This window comes from Lonchura striata, chromosome 5, assembly GCF_046129695.1.
Source record: "Lonchura striata isolate bLonStr1 chromosome 5, bLonStr1.mat, whole genome shotgun sequence".
In the NCBI taxonomy this organism is placed as follows: Eukaryota; Metazoa; Chordata; class Aves; order Passeriformes; family Estrildidae; genus Lonchura; species Lonchura striata.
Window position 1 is genome coordinate 58,063,222 of NC_134607.1, and position 19,175 is coordinate 58,082,396.

Below are 19,175 nucleotides of genomic sequence, written 5' to 3' on the forward strand. Positions count from 1 at the left end.
TGTTGGCAGAGGAAATATTTTCCAAACAATTTTATACACTTAGCTGGACTCTGTGTAGAGGATAGCCTTCATGGGTAGAGCACTTTGGCAAAAAGTTATTAATAAGCCTTTATTGTTATGGATTGGAACCCAGCCAGCTGCTTAGTGATTAAAGTTTAATTGCATGATGATTAGTTTTCATTAGTAAGCAATTAGCATTCAACAGCAGTCTTGTATTGCTAAAGCTATGGGTAAGCATAAGTGGCTAGAGCCATGTTGAGGGAGAAGGTCTGTAGCTGGAGATGTGGGCACAGAGCTATTTGGAATATGGGAATAAGAATTTTGCGGTTAGCTGACTTCATCAGCTTGTTCCTACTGCAGCATCAAGCCAGGAGGGTGGATGGGAGTGGGGAATGGAGCAAATGTCCAGAAGAGCACAGCCTGCACATTGGGCACAGAGACTGATTAGCCCTAGTGTAGGGAGTTAACAAAGTAATCATCATCCTGAAAAGGCCCTTTGAAGTTCTGAGTTGCTCTCACAGTAATGTCAATTTTCATAGACTTGTCCCTCTCCTTGCCACAACTAAAACTCCTTTTTCAGAATTCCCCTCTGATTTAGTGAAATTCCCTTTTTTATTTTGATAGCAGCCCTTGATTATTTTGTGTCACTGTGGGGTAAATTAGGACAAAGATGAGTGCAGGGCAAGGGCTGGGGGAAGTGAAACGGATGAGGGCAGAGGGAGGTAGGAGTGTAGCAAAAGGTCAAGGCTTCTTTGCTGTTAGAGGTACAAATGAGTGAAGAGTGCCCCATGTAAACCATTTCTGCTTCACTGAGGAATCTATTGTGAAGATGAAATATGGTGGTAATTTCATCTAGGCTAAATTAGGGTTGTTAGAAGCCATTCTTCTTGTCCACACCTCCCCTTCTGCCAGAAGTAGTGCTCTGTGACTGCAGCGAGTCAGGTGGGAGATCTAGCCAGCAAATCCTTCCCTCACCCCATTCCCATTTTAATCAGGCTAATTTTTGGCTGGACTAGCTTTCTTGACTTTCAGTGTCAATACTGATACAGAGAAATGCTAGGCATAGGAGGGGGCTGCAGGCTATGCAAGAACAAACTCAGGTCTTAAAATGATTTGGAGGTGGGGAGCCTGATCAAGATCATGACTTCAGATGGAAAGTTCTTCCAAAATGATATTACTAATTATGCAAAGTAGTAAATTTTAAAAAAAGGGAACTGTTTAAAGATTGTCTAAGGTGGTTCTCAAATGTATGTATTTATTACTGATGCCAAGTACATCCATCTTCTTGTCTAGACATAGGAAAAGATAAGGGGTTTTCTTTGTTACAATGATCCCATAATTCAGAAGCACTAGGGACTGGATGCTCCCTTCCCTACCCTGGCCTAATTTGCCAGCTGGAGGAGCGTAAACCAGACATTTCCTTCCAGTTAAAAGGTTTCAGGTAGCTACACTTTCTTTTGAGAAATTATGATGCTGCTCAATGTATGATTTTAATGGTGTAGATCTACTTAAGTTGTCTTCAGACTTGCCATAGGAGGAGAAATGCCAGTGTAGGACTTGGTCTTAAATTCCAGCCCAAGGCACCAGACAGTGCTGAGTGGCAAAGCTTTCCCAGGGCTCTGGGTGATGCAACTGCACTGTTTGTCACCACCTGAGCTGCTGGTGGTAAAAATAGATTGCATATGCCTTTGTGAGGTGTGCTTTACAACTGATTGTAGCATGAGCGCCGTCAGGTCTTAGCCAGCCGATTGTTGCCTGGGTCATAAACATTCCTTCTGTTTGAGAAAATGTTAGAAGTTCATGTTAAAAACTGGTTGTGCAGTCTTCATTTACTAGTGATTTTTTTCTCCCATTTCCATCTTCTTGCATATTTTCTTTTGATTTGTGCTTACAGCTAGGAGACTTAGCTGTGGCTACTCATTTCACAGCATGGTTTTGTTGTTACTTTGCACTAGACTGCTGTTAATTGCAGTTTTTCTTGTGCTTCCAAATCCTTTATTCTTACTGAGATCTCACACTTGCTAAGTTTCAGAAAGTTATTGATGATTAAAGGCGACTGACCAGCTTTATAAAAGACTTACTGCTAGGGGAGGGGAAGGAGGAGGAGGGCATCCTGGCATGAATCTCTGAAATGGGGACTTACTCTGAAAGATACTGCTGCTCAATGTGAAGCTTAAAAGGAAAATAAAAAAGGTGGGTGGGAATGGGAGGGAAAAGTAAGTTCATGTACAGGAGTTCAGGTATGAGAGCTGTGAACTTTTCTGACATCATGCCTGTGCTGTCAGAAATTGCCTGCATGGCCTTTGACAAGTCATCTAATTATTCTGTAAAGTAGGCTTTAAGATCACTTATTTTATAGCCATTAAGGCAAATTGGTAGGGTGCTTTGAAAGTACTGTATGTGTTTAAGTTGTCAGATGTTCTCAATTAAATTGGAAGATCAGGGAGCTGATACAAGGTTTCATGGTTTGGTTGCATAGATTTAGTAGTGGCAGGAAGATAAATTTAAGTTTGTTCATGTATCATTTAGAGTCAGGTCCAGAAAGATAATAAAAAATCTTTGTAATGTGTTCATTTGCTGTTAGCTTTCTCTTTTCTTGTAAAAAGTTAAAATGCTGAAAATATTAATAGCAATGTACTGAACTCATATGTAAATTCATTGTTATGTATAATTGTTAAGATTTTTCTTGGGGAGTAACTCTCCGAGTTAAATTTAATCACTAAAATTTCAGAGTTGACACAGTTCATAACTGGTGCTTTCCAGAAAGCCAACATTATTATTATTTTTTTAATGTTAACTTTAGGAAATTGTTTAGAAAAATCCAATACATTATAGATACATAAAACTCTCTTACAGTGTTTTTTATGCAGTCTTAAGTCCTGTACTTAAATTTAATTATTCTTCCTTCGAAGTGTTACAGTTTATCCTTGGGAGGTATAAGGATTCTTTAGTGATGGCACATGGTACCACTTGAAGCAGAAAATTTCAGAGGCAGTTCCTGAGGAACAGGACTTATGAATAGCTACCAATAAATTCAGTTTCCTGGACAAATAGCTATAAGGTTAATGCCAAAAGAAGAATTGTCTATTCTGAAGCTGTCTTAACAAAGAAGACTTTAATGTTGACTTGTTCTTCTGCTTTTGGGCTAGAGCCTTCAGAAGATGAAGGATTTCCAAGTAAGAAGAGGGTGTGTTTATGTAAAATAAAAACAAAACAAAAATTACTGTACCCTTTGATTTCTATCCCAGGTGAAAAAAAGGTTGACATTTCTCTTTGATCTTGTCAAGTAATTTATTTCTAGTAATCTATGGCTCATCCCAGCCTTTTTTTCATAGCATAGATTGATCTAGATTTATAAAACTGAAGGTGTGGCTTGCAAATGGATGACATTATTGCCTTTATCATGATTCTGCAGTGTTCTGAACCCAGAAGATCTGCATTAGTCCTTTCCCTTCAGATCTGAGGAGAACCCCATCTAATCTTTAGATGGAAGAAGTTGTTCTTTCAGGAGAGCCACATTATGTCTGTCCTTTAAAGAAACTACTGATACTACCTCAGCTGCTGTGTAATTTCCAGCTGGAATGCCATTCAGGCTTGGACTGCTGCTATTTATATTTTCTGCTTCTTCTAAAGTGCTGCTAGCTCATACCATGTTTTCTTGTGTCGTGTCTGTGACAAGCCTACAGACATTGCATATTCTTGTATAAATAGAGTTTAGAATTCATAAACAGTACCTATTATTACAATGGGCAGTTTAAGCAGTACATATATTACTATGGCTAGTAGGGGTTTTTTTTCTGATTATTATTGAATAATGGAATAACTTATTCCTCTCTAAACCCATTCAAATTTTTGGCCAGCAAATATTACTTTACATAGAGCACTTTCTGTCTCTCTGAGGACATTTCATCAATACATGCTAATTGTCTACTTGACCTCAATTGTGATTGATGATTTATTTGCTGTGTTTCATAAGATTGTAATTTATTTTTTTAAAAATACTGATACTTTACTTGACAGCTCATCACTAAAGAGAGATCGACTGACTTGCAGGCATTTCCCTTTCTGCAAAGCATTGCACCTTTACCTCTCCTGTTGGATTCACCTTCTGCTGCTTTTCCTCAGTGGTAGCAACAGCCACCAGTGACCTCGGGAATACTGGTGTGCCCTTCATTACTCGTTATTGGAGCTCTGCTGCCAACCACTGCTTCTGTGGCTTTCTGCGGAAGCTGTCTTCTTCTTTCTTTAATGGTATTGACTGGTAGTTTTCTTTGCCACCTTTTTTCTAGAGACAAGTTATTTATTTTCCAGTAAGATAAACATTGTACTTTATTCACCTATCCTTGCAGTGAAATGTTTTTTGACTGTGCAGGAGTCATTCTTCAGACCTCCATTTAAGAATTGGCATTCTTAGTGCTAAGTGTATTGGTATTCTTAGCGGAGTGCTATCACAAACATTTGTTGTTCTAAATGGTCATTTTCACTTTCCTACTTCTGTCACATTCATCTGCCCACCTCCTATTTTCTTAGCCTCAAGCATAAGGTACTCGTCATTATTTTATCTGCCTTTATCCTGCTGCTTTTTCTTCTTTCAGTTTCAAGAACTCAAAATTTACTTCTAATCAGTACACCCTGTCTAATTTTATAATTTCCTAAATTAAGTGCTTCACTTTCAAAACCCTGCACATTTACCTTTGTTTTTCTTCATGCATTTCTTCAAAGCCCTTCTTGTCTGGGATTTGTGCTGAATAATTGGATATGCTTAGCCTGCTGCTGAGATGGACTCTGCCCAACGCTGCTGGCTCAGTCTCACCGTTCCTATTTCATCCCTTTGCATCCCCCAACGCTTTGTTCTCTTTTACCAAAGTGTTCTTGCACAGTGGGACTCTGTTTATGATGAAGGCTTGCACAGATTATTACAAGTAATGACAAATGGTGTATTTCTGTCCAGTGTCATGGATCTTTGAGTCATTGATGGGAAGGGTTTGTGCTGCACCCTTTTTCATGTCAGGTTACGTAGATATGTAATATCTTGTCAAAATTTTTTGCATTTACAGTTTGCTTTTATGAAAAGTATTTCCTTACTTTTAAGCCTTTATAAAGATTTTGTTTCTGTTGTATCCACTGCTCCTAATAACATAGTGATTGTCTTTAATGAACCAATCCTTTTGTTTGTTTGTTTTGAGCCTTTTAGTAAATACTCAGCATAATCTCTTTTTTTTTCTTTCATTAGAAAAAAGCTGGCTCTGTTATGCAATTTGCCTCTTGAAAACCTTGAGTTTATTGCATTTTCTTCTTTCTGTCAGGTTTTTTTCCTTTCTTATATCACTCCAGACATTGATACTCAAACCTATTGCTTTTCTGGTAATTAATTTATCCAAAATCTCTTTGATTACGATGGAGATGTTGCTTTCTTTTAAGGTAACTGCATGCTGGTTTTTTATGCTCAACATGGTAGGTCTCGCATTAAATAGAAATTCACAGTATATGGGATATTTCCTGTAATCAGTATCCAAGATGGCTGGGAAATAAATCTAGTACTGGTAGAAAATTCAGCCGGAGTAAATGCTCTCTTGCTGACCATGCTGTTCCCACAACTCTGTATGTCCTTATCACATAATCACTGCTTGAAAATTTGTATTTCTTTTTCTTCTTTTAAGTCTGCTTTTCTATCTTTCAAACCTTTTTGTAACTAAATTGCACTATTGCATGTTTAATTCCCCAGATGAATAGTCAAGATAACATAAACTGTATTATTTTTTCTGCTAGACTTGCATTCTTTGGCAAATTCAAATCCCTGTACTTACACGTGGCTTTCTAAAATGTTTCATTCAGGGTGGCTCTTTGAATTAAAGGAAACAAGATTTTCAAATTTCTTGGCTTCTTTGACTTGGTATTCTATATATTATTTTAATATTCCTTTTAAAATATGAAATGGCTACGTAGGTATGTACTTAGCCTGTTTAACGGAAATTAAACATGCTTTGCAGCACCATTTAAAATTACTGGTTTTGTTAATCTGTTTTAGTTAACCACTGGTTGGCTCTTGAAGGACCTAACCCTCTATTCTGGTTCAGTTACACTGGATCTTTTTCATTTGAGTTTTTTCTCATTTCATTGTGTGGAAGAGGCAGGAAGGGTTCATCCCCCTTCAAGTCTTCCTTGGCTCTTCAGCCGTCTCCTGTATTCATGCACATTTAAGCCTTTGATCACTTCACCAGTGAATGAAACAGGCTTGTAAGGAGCAGTGAACATGACTTTATCACTTAGGTTGAATCTCAGTCTTTTATATAGTGTTACAGTTTAGCTCTCCTGTTGGAGACGTAAAATTAAAGAGTCTTAAAAACTTGTAACCCAACAATTTACAGGTGCCTGCATTCTTTTTGATAATCATGGGGTATTTTTTGTTGTTCATTTTGGAATTTCACAATCATATCTCTTGGTCTTCACAAGAACTGCCTTTCCAGACAGGTGCAAAAGTACCTTTTGTTGTGGTATCCTTTCTCCAGCAATGGCCATGTATTTACCACTTCACTGCATGTATTCAGAGATTTGTAGAAAACTAGGCATGTGCAGAATGATAGTTGCATATTTTTCCCTCCTTTCAGCAACTACTGCTTTAGACTTGTAGCTGTGGTATCCCTGTGTTTACCAAGCAGAGGCATACCTATCCTTGATGAACTTGTCTAATCTGTTTTTGAACTTGCTTATCTTTTTTCTAGTGCAGCATTATTTAGCAATGACTTTTAGTTACTGAGTGAAAAAAAAAACAGGTTTATGCTACATTTAAACCTGCTCTTCCTTCTTGGAAATGGCTAAGAATTATTCCCTTATGTGCATCGTATTGGATTTTGTAGGTTCAATCCCCCTTCAGTTCTCTCTTTTCCAAAATACTTAGACTTCTATTATATACAAGTTCTTTACATTCCTAGTTATCTCTGTGGTCTGTCCATTTTTGTTTCATCATGATCAGTTGTACTCCTCTCTTAAGAGGGTCATCAGAACCACACAAAATATTACAACATCAGGCTACTGCAAGAGTAACAGACAGACATGATGGACATTTGAGTTTCATTATGGATTTCTTTCCTAAATAACTGCTTACATTTTGACTATCCTTTTTTGTGCTTGTGGGGACTGCATGATGTTTCTGTCTAGGATGACTATTAATACCTTCCTGTGAGTAGTAAAAGCTAATTTAGAATCTGTCATCATAATATATGCATAGGTGAAAATATTTTTACCACATACATCACTTTGCACTTAACAATAGTAATTTTCATCTCCATTTTATCATACAATTATCCATGGTTGTGAGATGGTTTTGCAGCTTTTTACTTATCAGTTTGAGGTCTGGCTATCCTGGATAATTTTACAAACTTCTCAAGTTTTCACATCTTATTGTTCACCCCCCTTCTTGAGAGTCTCTGTAAGTGCAGTTGAATAGCTTATGTGTCTGCATAGGACCTTAAAATTATTGCTAGCAAACCATTCTTTGTTAAAACTAAATGTTTATTTCTGTTCTTGTTGCATTCTATTTTTCCTTCTAGTTGAGGGTAATACAATGCTCTGCTTTTACTTTCAAGTGCTTCTGTTCTAGCATAATCAGTTTTGCATGTATTGAATAGGATTTTCCATTTTTAAGACATTTTCCAGCTCTTGGATTTCTTGTGGTTTTTTTGTTTTTTTTTTTTTTTTTTTCTATGCCATCCATTTTGAGCTGCAGCTTCCCTTTGTGCTTCAGCAGCCTGTGCAGCACTGCAGTTCTAACTTTTTGTTTCCGAATGCAGCTTCATTAGTATAGCATCTTCCAGATCATTGATTTGTCTGTTTGCTGAAATCTTGGAATCTAAATTTTTCCTTAGTTTCTTGACTTGAAGACAGCTGTCCGGTTTTACTTCTGGACTGTTATAGTTCATTATTTATTTGATTTCCTTGCTACAGGAAGATACCATCATTGGCAAGAGATGCCTTTTTGTGATGCAGGTTTAAAGATTTTTATCTTTTTAATTGTAGGATTCATTTTACTGATATTCTGTGCCTGGTTTTTTTGATAAGTTAAAATTGTTTGTCAGGAATAGTAAACTAATAGTTCTGTGTCCTTCAGTACCAGTTGTTATCTCTAGCCCCAGTCAAATAAACAATTTTTTTCATTAACCAGTATCTGCACATCAGAGTGGAAGTACTCTTTTCCTCTCGTGTTTCCTAAAAATGTCTTCCCACCTTGCTTTTTTCATCTGGTCCCTTTTTGCAGAAGTCTTCCAAACTCACTTTATTTCTTTCTCTTGTAGTAAGTAGTATATAGATGTATACACACACACTTATTTTTATTTTTTCTTGTAGCTTTTTGGAATAAGTGGTCTCTCTGCATCCCACTTTCCAGGAAAGAGAATGTGGCTGCCTGCTGTTTGTATTGCCCTTTCGCCTGGATATTAAATCTGAGCCTCTGCCGAGCCTGCCAACTGTTTAATCAGAAATAGTCAGAAGGCCCTCCTTCCTAATATTGCAGCTGACTCTGAAGTCCTCATTATCTTACATCTGCATTTGTGCAGTGCAATTATACAGAAGCAATTATTTTCCTAAAAGCTTATAATTTAAACAGGAGAAGGAAAGAGTATGAAAAATACATATAACATGTAAAGCAAAGACTTGTACCTGTATAATTAATGCCACGTATATTTAACTTTTTGCTTGCTTTGCTTTGTTAGTAACCTTCAGTAGTTGCTTTCCATTTTACTCCTTTTATGCATTCTTGACACTGGTATGTGAGAAGGGGCAAAACAAGGAGATGCCTAGAAAGCAAAGCAAAGGAAAAAGAAAGAAAACAAACCAAAGGACAAACTGGTCAGTGGAAGAGAGGAAGTCAAGAGGTCTGAGTATAGGGTATGTAACTGGTGATCAAGAAAGGATGCTTTGTATTACAGACAGCAGAAAATATGTTCCTGCTGGTTTAGTAATTGTTCATCAAGGAAGATAGCGGAGGAGTTGTCTGAAAACACCTTACATTAGTGTTAGAAGCAATTAATTTCTGCTTGTAAGCAACTGTTCCTGCTCCTGTCCAGAATATTTTGGAAGGGCTAGTCAGCAGCTTCCGTTCTTCCACCAACGAAACATGTCCACTGTAGGATTCTAGTACTAAGAATCCTAGGGACAAAGATACTATCTCTGTCAGTGCAGAGCCAAAGTGAGCAGGTGAGTGCTTTACTTGAGCAGCTTGGGGCACTGCTTTTCACAAGGCCAAGAGCTTTGTGCTTGTTCGGGAGGAGGAAGGTAGGTAGCTCAGGACATCTTTGTTATAGCACTTATGTGGAGTTGGGTACACATCTGAGGGAAGCAAAAAAAGGTACTCAAAAGCATACTCTTATTTATTACATATAGCAGTGTGGTCTCAGAAGAGTGAAAGAATACAGATTGCAAGGGGGTAAAGAGTCAAGCATAAAGCAAAAGAAATACAGTTGGTAGGTGCTGTAGCATTTTAAATTAATCAGAGCCTTTTTGCTGCTGCTCTGGTAGCTGTCCCCCAGCTGTTCACACTTCCAGGTTGGCTGTTACTTCATTTTGGTAGACACAGAATGATGAGCTGTAGCAAGGAAGAAATGGGCTGCTAATAGCATGGAGAGGTAGAGACAATGTATCTGGCTTTAATACTATTGATAATTTAGTTCGTGGGATGGAGTGTCTCTTCTAAATGGCACTTTTCAGTCTCTCCAGCCTATCCTAAGTGAGATATATGTGACTTGTGCCAGAGATGAATTGTGGAGATAGGACCTATGAATCAATCTTTGCTGTGTGGTCTCTTTTTTCCTTTTTATTTTATTTTATTTTTTTTAATTTAAACCAAGAGTTGATTAGATGCCTGGCAATGATTACTATCCATTGGCACTTCCCATTGGGAGCACACTCCAAGTACCAGCCTTCAACTCTTTCAAGCAGAGGAGGTTAAGCAGGCTGCTTACTGAGCAAAAGGAATTTCTCTTCCCAGGAGAGCTGGAGTGCTGTTTCCCTGGCTAAGAATGCTATAATTCCTTTACAAGTGACAAGCAGGCTGCTACCATCTGCTGACGAATGGCTGCAGGATGGTGGAGTTTGGGTGAAAATTTGCTCATGGATCAAGAGAGCAATTAGTCGTCATTATGCTGAATTTACACATTTCCTTGTAAGAAGCTCTGTGATTTTATTTTGGTGTTAGAACGTTTCCTAGTTGTAGTGTACGTATTTTTTGTTTTGAAGCATAAATACGTGAAATGAGAGTTCTAACAAAAGCCACAGAAAGTACCAGCAGGAACAGGGCATCTTTTTACCTTTTAAGGCACAGCAGCAATGTCCTGGAAAAGAAGAATGAGACCATCCATAAAATTTTTAAAGCACCTTTTTTTGTCTTCATGGGAGCACCTGGTTGTGTTTGGAAGCCATGTGGCACGACATGATGATAGTCTCTTTCAAAGATAAGGTGATAGACTCTGAAGTTGTTTCAGAACCACACAGCTTTGTAGGGCATCTGCTTTGTTCAGTCACTCAGGTATGCCAAGAAGGAAGAACTCGAAAAAAAGAGTAGTTATTGTTTATGTGGTTCCCTCAGCTTCCGCTGAAAGAAGCAGATGGTTGGGGGTCCCGGGAGGTAGAAGAAATGGGGCCATTAGACTGTCAGTGGCTTGTGAAAAGCAGAAGCATCTGCCAGAATGGAGACTTGTTCAGCAGCAGGGGAGCCAGCAGCAGCAGATGATCTTTGCCTTGAGCTGTCAGTGGCATAGTCATCCACTGGGGAATTGCTGCTGTGGGTGCAGCACAGGTAACCTTGGTAAAAATCTGTTTGTCTGCCAGACTTTAATAAAGGGGCAGTGAAGGCTTGATGCACATGCATAGGTATCTTAACTATTCACTTCTACTGTCTAATCACTCCTAAAATCACAAATTATTTTAAAGCATTTCTTCCCCATTCTCAGCTGAAAATTTGTCAAAATGCCTGTCATGTTTCAGAATAGCAACGTGAACCATGCTAGATGTAGCAAAGAGTAAGTTCAAAAAATAAATTACCTTTTGGAAAAGTATCAAAAATGTTGCTAGGGGTCTTGTTTTCTGTTGTATCGCACAGCATACTCTTTTAAGACACGCCTTTTTAGTGTTAAGAAGTATTTTAAATAGCTGCAGTTCAATCTCTGCTGCTGTAGTTCTTATGCTCTTATTGACTGCTCTTCACAGGACGCAGTGTTCCAGGGGAGAATGACCTTCTGTTTCAACAGTGTGATAGTATGTAAAAGATGAGATAAAGTGAGGAGGGCAGAATGCCTCTGAGGAACAAGACTAGAAATTCATATCTGCATTCAAAAAGAATAGTCAATTTAGGTTCTCTCCTGTTAGAATAACTAATCCTGGTCAGCCACATCTAAAAGCAAGAATAAAGTACACAGGTAAAGAGCTCTGTTTCAGAACTCCTCAAGCTGCACTTTGTAAGTACTTGGCATAGGTGAATCTGGGACTGTTGCCAGTATATAATACCTTTCTAGAGTTGACTTCAGAGCCAGGAAAAGACATTTTCTGTCTATGAAGTTTGGTTTTACTCCCATGGGAGAGTGAATTACATTGCAGTTTGGCTAGTGGTCCATATATTTTGGTGTGAATTTCAATATTGGTTTAGCCTCTTTTTATAATCTTTGGAAACTTGCATTGATGTTCTGACAGGCAATAATAAGCTGCTTGTGTGTCTCTTTCTAGGCCTCAGGGACACTTCCCTTGCATCATAAATACTGCAGTAGTTTGTCATGCTTAGAATATAGACACGATTTAGTAGAAAGCACTGAAGATCAGGCTCAGGATGCTTTGGCATACCCATAAAGAGAAGGTGTTACTCAAAACTGCAGTTGTAGATGTCACAAGAACTGACGTCTCACAAGCTTTTCTGTTAGTTGCATCTGCTTTGATTTGAAGAGGGCCCCCTGGTTTATGGCTGAAGCTAGTTTTGCTTTCATCTTCATTCAGGCATTTAAATGCGAACTATAGTCATCTCTGCATACCACAGAATAGTAGGAAGAACAATAATTGCCAGCTATTCCAGAGGGTTTGGAAATATTGTAATTAACCCCCTGTTTACTATGCAGAGTGAGCAACTTTCCTGTAGCTGTTAGCTTTGGCCATGTCTGTTCTGCAGATCTCCACAGCAGCATGTGCTGATCAGGGATTGAACACGTGTGGTCCAGGGGATGTGGCCATGTTGGCAAACGAGCGTCCCCGAATGGTGGGACAGGCGAGCTCGTGTCCGGTGCCAGGTGCGCAGCTGGCTTGAGCACAGCTGTTCGTGTGCGGTACAGGTGCAGCTCGCTGGTAGCAGCAGCAGAGCAGTGTAGTTTGACACCGGCTTTTCCAGTAGCAGCAGTGATTTTAGATCATGTCATCATCCCTGTGTGCGGGCAGGGACCAAAGGCAACTTCTCACAGCCTGAATTCAAGTGAATTGTACCAATTATGCAGGGCTTTATTATGGTCTTGGTTGTATTTAGTGGAATAAACAAAATTCCTGTCTTTAAATTTAAAGTGTGATTCAAAAATTATAGTAGTTCCTCTCTTTGTTTTCTGCCAGTAGTTAATTAGCTTTTTAATTCTTAAAATAGTAGCAGTCTCCTAGCATTTAGTGAATTCTGCCAGGTATGGCTACATCTTTTTTTAAGGGAGAAATGTCAGCCTGTCAGAAATCAGCTTTCATCAGAATCAGATTAGTTAGCAAAAATCACTTAGTGTATACATTCAAGAAACAAAATGGCTGTCTGAATGAGAAGTGCTCTAGAATTACTTAGGTCATTTCTTAAGTCATTCAGGATGAAGTAAATGGGTGAGACTTTTTTTCTGCTTTCATAATTGTCTGATATTATGGTCTAGTTGAGCTACTAGGATTTAACTAATGAAAATTGAACATGGTCATCAGATGAATGTGAGCTATTTTGACAATAATTGTATGAGCATCCTTGTTGCACTGCAAGTGTGGTTTTTTGGACATGTGCCATTTCTGTGATGATGAGGTGTTTTCCCATGATGGCATATTCTCCTGCTCCAAATAAACCCTTCTTGATCACCTGTGAAAAAACATTGAACTTGACCATGATCTTCTTCAACTGTTAGTGATGAGAATTATGTAATCAAATTACTTTTATGGTGGTGTCTTCTAAATCATTATTTGTCATGCTAGTTCTCCTTTTAAAGCTGCTGTAGGCTCAAGAACACTCTTTTTCCTCCTATTTTAATAGTGATGTCATTGTCATGTACTGAAACATGGGCCAGTGAAACAGATTTGAGAAGTATTTCAAATTCTTTCTGGATGGCTGAACGTTTGTATCTCTTGCCTGCTTAGTGTAACTGAAAAGTGTTAGTTTGAAAGAGCTTATGTTGTTACTTGTTTGAAAGGCCTTTATTTGTATGGTGTAGAAAGATAGCGTTTAAGATGATTTGTCAAAAAAATTGTGCTGGAATGTGCTTGATAAAATTCCCAGGAAAATACAGGTATTCAGAAAAATGGCTGCAATCTTCATTACTGTTTTTTGTTTTCCCTTTCAGAAATGTTCCCATTGCCAGGAACCAGGAGCCACCTTAGGCTGCTACAACAAAGGCTGCTCCTTCCGATACCATTACCCATGTGCCATCGATGCAGGTAGGAACAAATGACATCTTAACTGTATTCCATGATTACTCAAAGTATACAACACCAAATAATTCTGAGATGCTTTACAAGTTACTGCCTCTCAGTTTTTCTCCTGCTTTGAAGATAAAGTAATAAAAATGGTGAGAAACAGCATGTGATAAACAGCGTACAGTAACATGTTGGGACAAGATGGAGCTTGTAATGAAAACTAATCTACCTGAAGGAGCAGAAAAGGCTTGGTTTGGGGGAGTGCAGCTGCAGTGACTGAAATTTGGCTGCACTGTGAGAACTGATCACTCTTTCCTTGCAAAAAATAGAAACTCTCTGTTAAAAGGATGTAAGTAAGCAGCAAGGGGTTTCTTCTTTCAGGGTTATACTCCTATGGGTGGTCCTAGAAAAGATTTCAAGTGTTTATGTTTGTAGAGTCATCAGTACCATTTGCAGCACAACCATCCTGCTCCCTCCTAAGAAGCAGTTCGGCCAGTCTCTTGAGTAGGTCCAATTTTCATCCTTAGACAAACTAATTGTTTGGATGATGCTATTTCCAGCTATGAGCCTGGGCGTGTGAGTTTGGTGGGTTTTGTGCAGTAATGACAGTTTTTCATGGAGATAAACTTTGTTCTTGGGTAAAAAAAAATTCAACCTCAGAGTAAATAATACCCCACTTTTCCAGTCCCCTATAACTCACTTCTGTCATACAAAACTTTGTCTGATAACAAGCAGGAAAGGATTCAAGATTTCAGCTCTAGACTGGAAAATAATTGCAAGCTTCCTGTTTGCTATTCCAATTCCACAGCAACCCATTTGTTTACCACCCATTTTATGCTGTTTTCCAAATGTTAGAGTATTTGAAATAGGAATGCTCATTTTTATATGACTGTATTGCACCTCTCACTGTAAAGTCCCACCCTATTGGAGATGTGCATTTTATTCTAATAAGAATGTTACTTTTTAATTAATATTGCAGTGGAATATTCTAGTACCATCAGACTACTAGCAGAGGAAATCCTTGATTTCACATGAAAGAAAGCTTATTAAGGTTGCAAAAATCACATACTCAAAAAATACCAGAAATAAGGGTGTCCATGTAAGTGTAATTTTGGTCTTTTATGAATCTATCTTCTAGTAATCACCCAATTAAAGGCTGATAAGTCTTTTCATAAGGCCCAACCTCAGCCTGTAGGATGGAGGGGTACTCATTCATGAACATATGCTATCCTTGCTGGATCTGTGTCATACTGCAGATGATTCCTTCTCTGTTCTGAAAGAAGAACTGGGAAATTTCCTATGATGATCATCTCTGTCATGCCTGAGAGTTTCATGAACATTAATAAACTTGCTTTGGTACAGTGTGTTTGAGACACTGAATCACCAATCAGATTCACATTTGTGTTGTTTCTGGTTTGTGACTTGTCCTTTTCAATACCACAAAAAAATAATTATGGTGAATGTTCCAAATAATTTGAGGGCTTAATTTAAATTCATGTTTTACTAGATACAGTATGTAGCATTTTTTGGGTCCTAAATTCAGATATCAAATTTCAGGTACTTATCTTTTTCTTTAGCTATATTAACTCTACTCCACTTGTTAACTCTACTCCACTTCAGCAAACGTAGGATTCTCCAAAATGAGAAATGTACTGAACAATCATGACTGATTCCCAAGAGCAGTTCTGTGTCATGTATGGAAGAGGCAGCATCATGTATAAAAACCAGTATATAATCATACTATTTAGTCCATTTTAAATGTAACATTTCTGCTATATAATGTGTCAACCTGGGTTAGATTAAATTTGGCTTTTTTTCACTTTTGTCTTGACTTTTCAGCCTGTGAGATTAATTTAGAGTAGCTTTTTGTTTTTCAAGTTCCAAGGCTACGCTTACTTCTTTTAATTTTGTTATGAGACATCATGTTGTCATGTGGCCATCTGTTGGAGTGCACAACTCCAAGCTAATTTCCCTCCTTTGAGTAATACGGCAGTAATAAATTCCAAGAGCTGCATGGAGATGGGATACTTGGACTGTGAATTTCACAAACATTTAAAAAATAGTGGAGGAGTTGGTAAAACTGGTGAGTCTCTGGTTTCACATCAGGAAGAGTATGGTTTAGTGAGAACAAAATACTTAATTGTTGCTTTTAAAAATACATTTTCCTATCTGTTTCTTCCTTTTTGTATGTATGTCTGATGTGTTCTTCTCTTTGGCTTCTCATACCAACCACAGGTCTTCTATCTAGTTGGTCTCAGGCCCCTCTTTACAAATTTCTCACTCCAGTCTCTTTCTAAGACCCAATTCCTCTTAATTCTTTCTGTCTTTGCCTTTTTCCGGTTTTCTAGTTCTCACTCTGGCTTCTTCCTCTCTGCTCTTACTTCACCCCCTTCTCTCCTTTCTTGTTTCTAGTTCTTTTTTCTCTCTGGGCTTTGTTACTGCCAGCTGATTCTCCTAACTCAGCTCCTTGTTACACCCCACCCTGCTAGTGCTGGTTTGTTATCGTGTATTGTCCTTTATATTCTCTGTTTCACCTTTCTATGCCTTTTTCCAATCAGTTCTTTGTCTTAGCCTCCTGCTGGCACTCTTCCTTAATTCCCTGCTTCTGACTTCTAGTAGCACTGGTCTCCTCCCTCCTATTAGCCTCCATTCTTTCTGTATCTTGATCGCCTTTCTCAGTACTGTTTTCACTTCTGCCTGCTGGACTAGTGCTTCCCATTTTGCAGTTTGGAATTGGTCACTTTCTTCTTTTGGGTTGCTTGAGTCTTAGAAATGTCCCCTGACAGCTTCACTACTTTTGGGTTTGGTGCCAGAATCTGATGGCAGAGGTTCATTTACAGGAAAGGCCTGATCATCCCCCGACAGAAGTATATTTGGTGGGATTTTTAAAAGTATCTAGCTACTAAAATCTAATAGGCCTCTTCTGAGGATGTGCACATGAAAACCCCCATATTGCTTGTCAACGAGTTCTGTTTGCTGGTTTTGTGGTAGCTGGCAAGGGCATGCCTTAGCTAAAGTCCAGGTCCTACTGAAAATCTGAATATTGTGGAGCTTTTCATAGAAAAAGTCCTGGGATGTTTATCATGGGTGGAATAACTTTTTTCCAAGAAAGAGTTTTAAGGAAATCGTTGGGCTGCTTCAGCTGAAGTTTTCAACCAAAATAAATAAAAAAGCCCCAGCTTGAAGCAGATTCTCAGCATTTAAGATTTCAGCCTGATGGTGTGACAGTAAAGACCTTGTTTGCAGTTGTTTTATCTGTGGGTGTAATCAAGCTGTCTTAATCTATAGACACTCTTACAATAAATCTGCATAAAAGAAATAAGCAAGCTATATGGCATAAGATCTGGTTTTCATTTATGACCAAGCAGAAAATGTAGGCTTCCTTGGGAAATAAATCAACATTATTTCTTTTTGCTCAGCCTGTAAACTCTTTTTATTGGTTTTGCAGTTCTACTATGTTTCTGTAGTGGAACTATACAGGTGCTTCTCAGCTTCCTTGAGCTCAGTGGTAGTTCCATTTTGAAATCAACCATCCTGCTCTGAAGGATGGTGCCACCTTGCTTTATTTAGGATCTGTCACAGATCTGTTCTGAATCCTCAGAAGTGTGTGTTAATATTTACAAGGGCTTTCAGGATTTTGGAATATGTATGACTGGTTTTGTATCTCAGAGAAATAAAGCCAAACAGAAAACACTTGCTAGAGTGTTTTTTAGGGTATGTTGAGTTGTCTGAATTCCTGGAAGTGCCCATGCCTTGAGATGAAGTGCCCATGTTGTATTTTGAAGCAGTTGCAGTGTGATCAGAAGCGTTTTGCCTTTGCACCCATGTGGGTTAGAAGTTGATCCCTGTCAGTTACTGTGCCTCATGAAAGGCAGTAGGTTTTTGGGAAAGGGCTGGGGGTGGAGGCTGGAATATGTCAAATGGCTTCAGTTCCTTGCAGCCCTGAAGGCAGCCCTGGGGTGGGACCTGGGCTCTGGCTTCTGCGCCAATGGTCGGTGTCCAGCCCCCCAGTGAGGAGCCAGGCTTTGCCCCGCTGTTGCTAATTGAGTGCTGTGCAAGGCACGTAGCATCATGCGCTGCCAGTTTGTACATATGGATGCTTTTATATAGCATAATTCAGGCTGTCTTTTAATTTCCTTTCATAGAAAATAGTCTTTGGCAATATAGGGCGTAAGAGAGCTGAACATTTCTTAGCCATTTATATAAAAATCAAGATCAGTAGTGCTACTTAAGTAATTTTTGTATGGAAATGACTGTGGTTAACATTGTCTGTGTTTGGCTTTCATCTGTCCAAATTTATGAAGAGCCTCTGATGTCTCAAGATAACTTAGTCCTAGGGATGTCTCCATGGAAACAGGATCTTTGTTTTCTGAAATTTTATATCCTCTCCCTCTGCTTGTTCCTCCCCACCTGGAGTCAGATCCTGATGGTTGAAGCACACTTGTCCCTACAACATATATCGCAGGCAGTTGCACTTACAGAAGATTTTTGACTGTAAATTAGGAAAATATTAACAGGAAAATAAAATGAATTTTCAGGGAACAGAAATCCTGTGTCTTCACAGGTATCATTAAAGATGAGTAACAGGCAGAACACAGAGGGTGAGACAAAAGTATGAAGCTTACAGAAGAATAATTGCTTCTATTAGAAGTGTTTTAGGTTTTCCCTGACTACTTTATGGAGAAAAATATGTGGAAACAAGGACAAGTCTCAGTTCTTTTCCCTTTCTGCCACAATGAGCTGATCATAGCTCCGTGTCTGCTGACTTCATGACAAATCGTAATCTGTTATATAAAATACTTGGAACTGCTAACCAAAATCCAGGCCAGCTTTGTAATGATGAACAATTTCTGCCTTATTGGTATTCAGCTGATTTTCTACAGTGTGCTGATGACATTTTTCATAGTTGTCCTTTAACAGAAACCCAAAAAAAAAAAAAAAACCTATTAATTGGATCTGCTATTAGTATTTGCAATAAAAATGCTGACCTTAGTAAGAAATCGAGCTCCATACACAGATCAGGCATTAGGTAGAAGGTTTCTGGCACTTCTTCCTGATCCTTGTACAGTCTTCCTTTCTGATGTACTAGCTAAAGAACTGCATTCATTACCCATATTGGTTTTCCAACAAAGAAGAAAACTCCATTCTGTTCTAACATACTGTGTATGTTTTTGATGATTGCTCTGTATATTTTTGATGATTGCGGTATTATGCAGTGATAATTCATGCTGTAGTCTAAATGTATGATTCCTGCCCTTATATTGAGAAGACATTTTATTTATTTCCTGTGATTTGCTAATGTTGCATTTGAAATTATCTGTGGCAGGATTAAGGGTTTTACTCCCCTTTGCTAAAATCTCTCAAGTTACTTAGCCTCTTGCATGCTGTTTTCTCTTTGATTCAGGCCAGAGGCATTCATGTTGAAACATTAAGCATTCCGTAGCAGAGGGATGCTCTGCCAAAGCTTGGGTATCTAGAAAGCTTTTCCCTCAAGCTTTAGTTCCAGTCTCCTGCTGTCTTCTAAACTCTTCCAGCAGATTGAAACAGCAGGTAGCACTGGT

General features: G+C 38.6%; 1 protein-coding gene across 11 annotated transcripts in view; it reads left to right on the forward strand.

Annotated features, from left to right (window-relative positions):
* The window catches only part of TCF20 (transcription factor 20), a 140,826-nt gene that overhangs the window by 111,768 nt on the left and 9,883 nt on the right, over positions 1-19,175 (forward strand). For all 11 annotated transcript variants that reach the window (XM_077783615.1, XM_077783618.1, XM_021552788.3 and 8 more), the window contains one exon: positions 13,542-13,635. In XM_077783615.1, the coding sequence (XP_077639741.1) occupies positions 13,542-13,635 (94 nt within the window). The remainder of the gene's footprint in view (positions 1-13,541; positions 13,636-19,175) is intronic.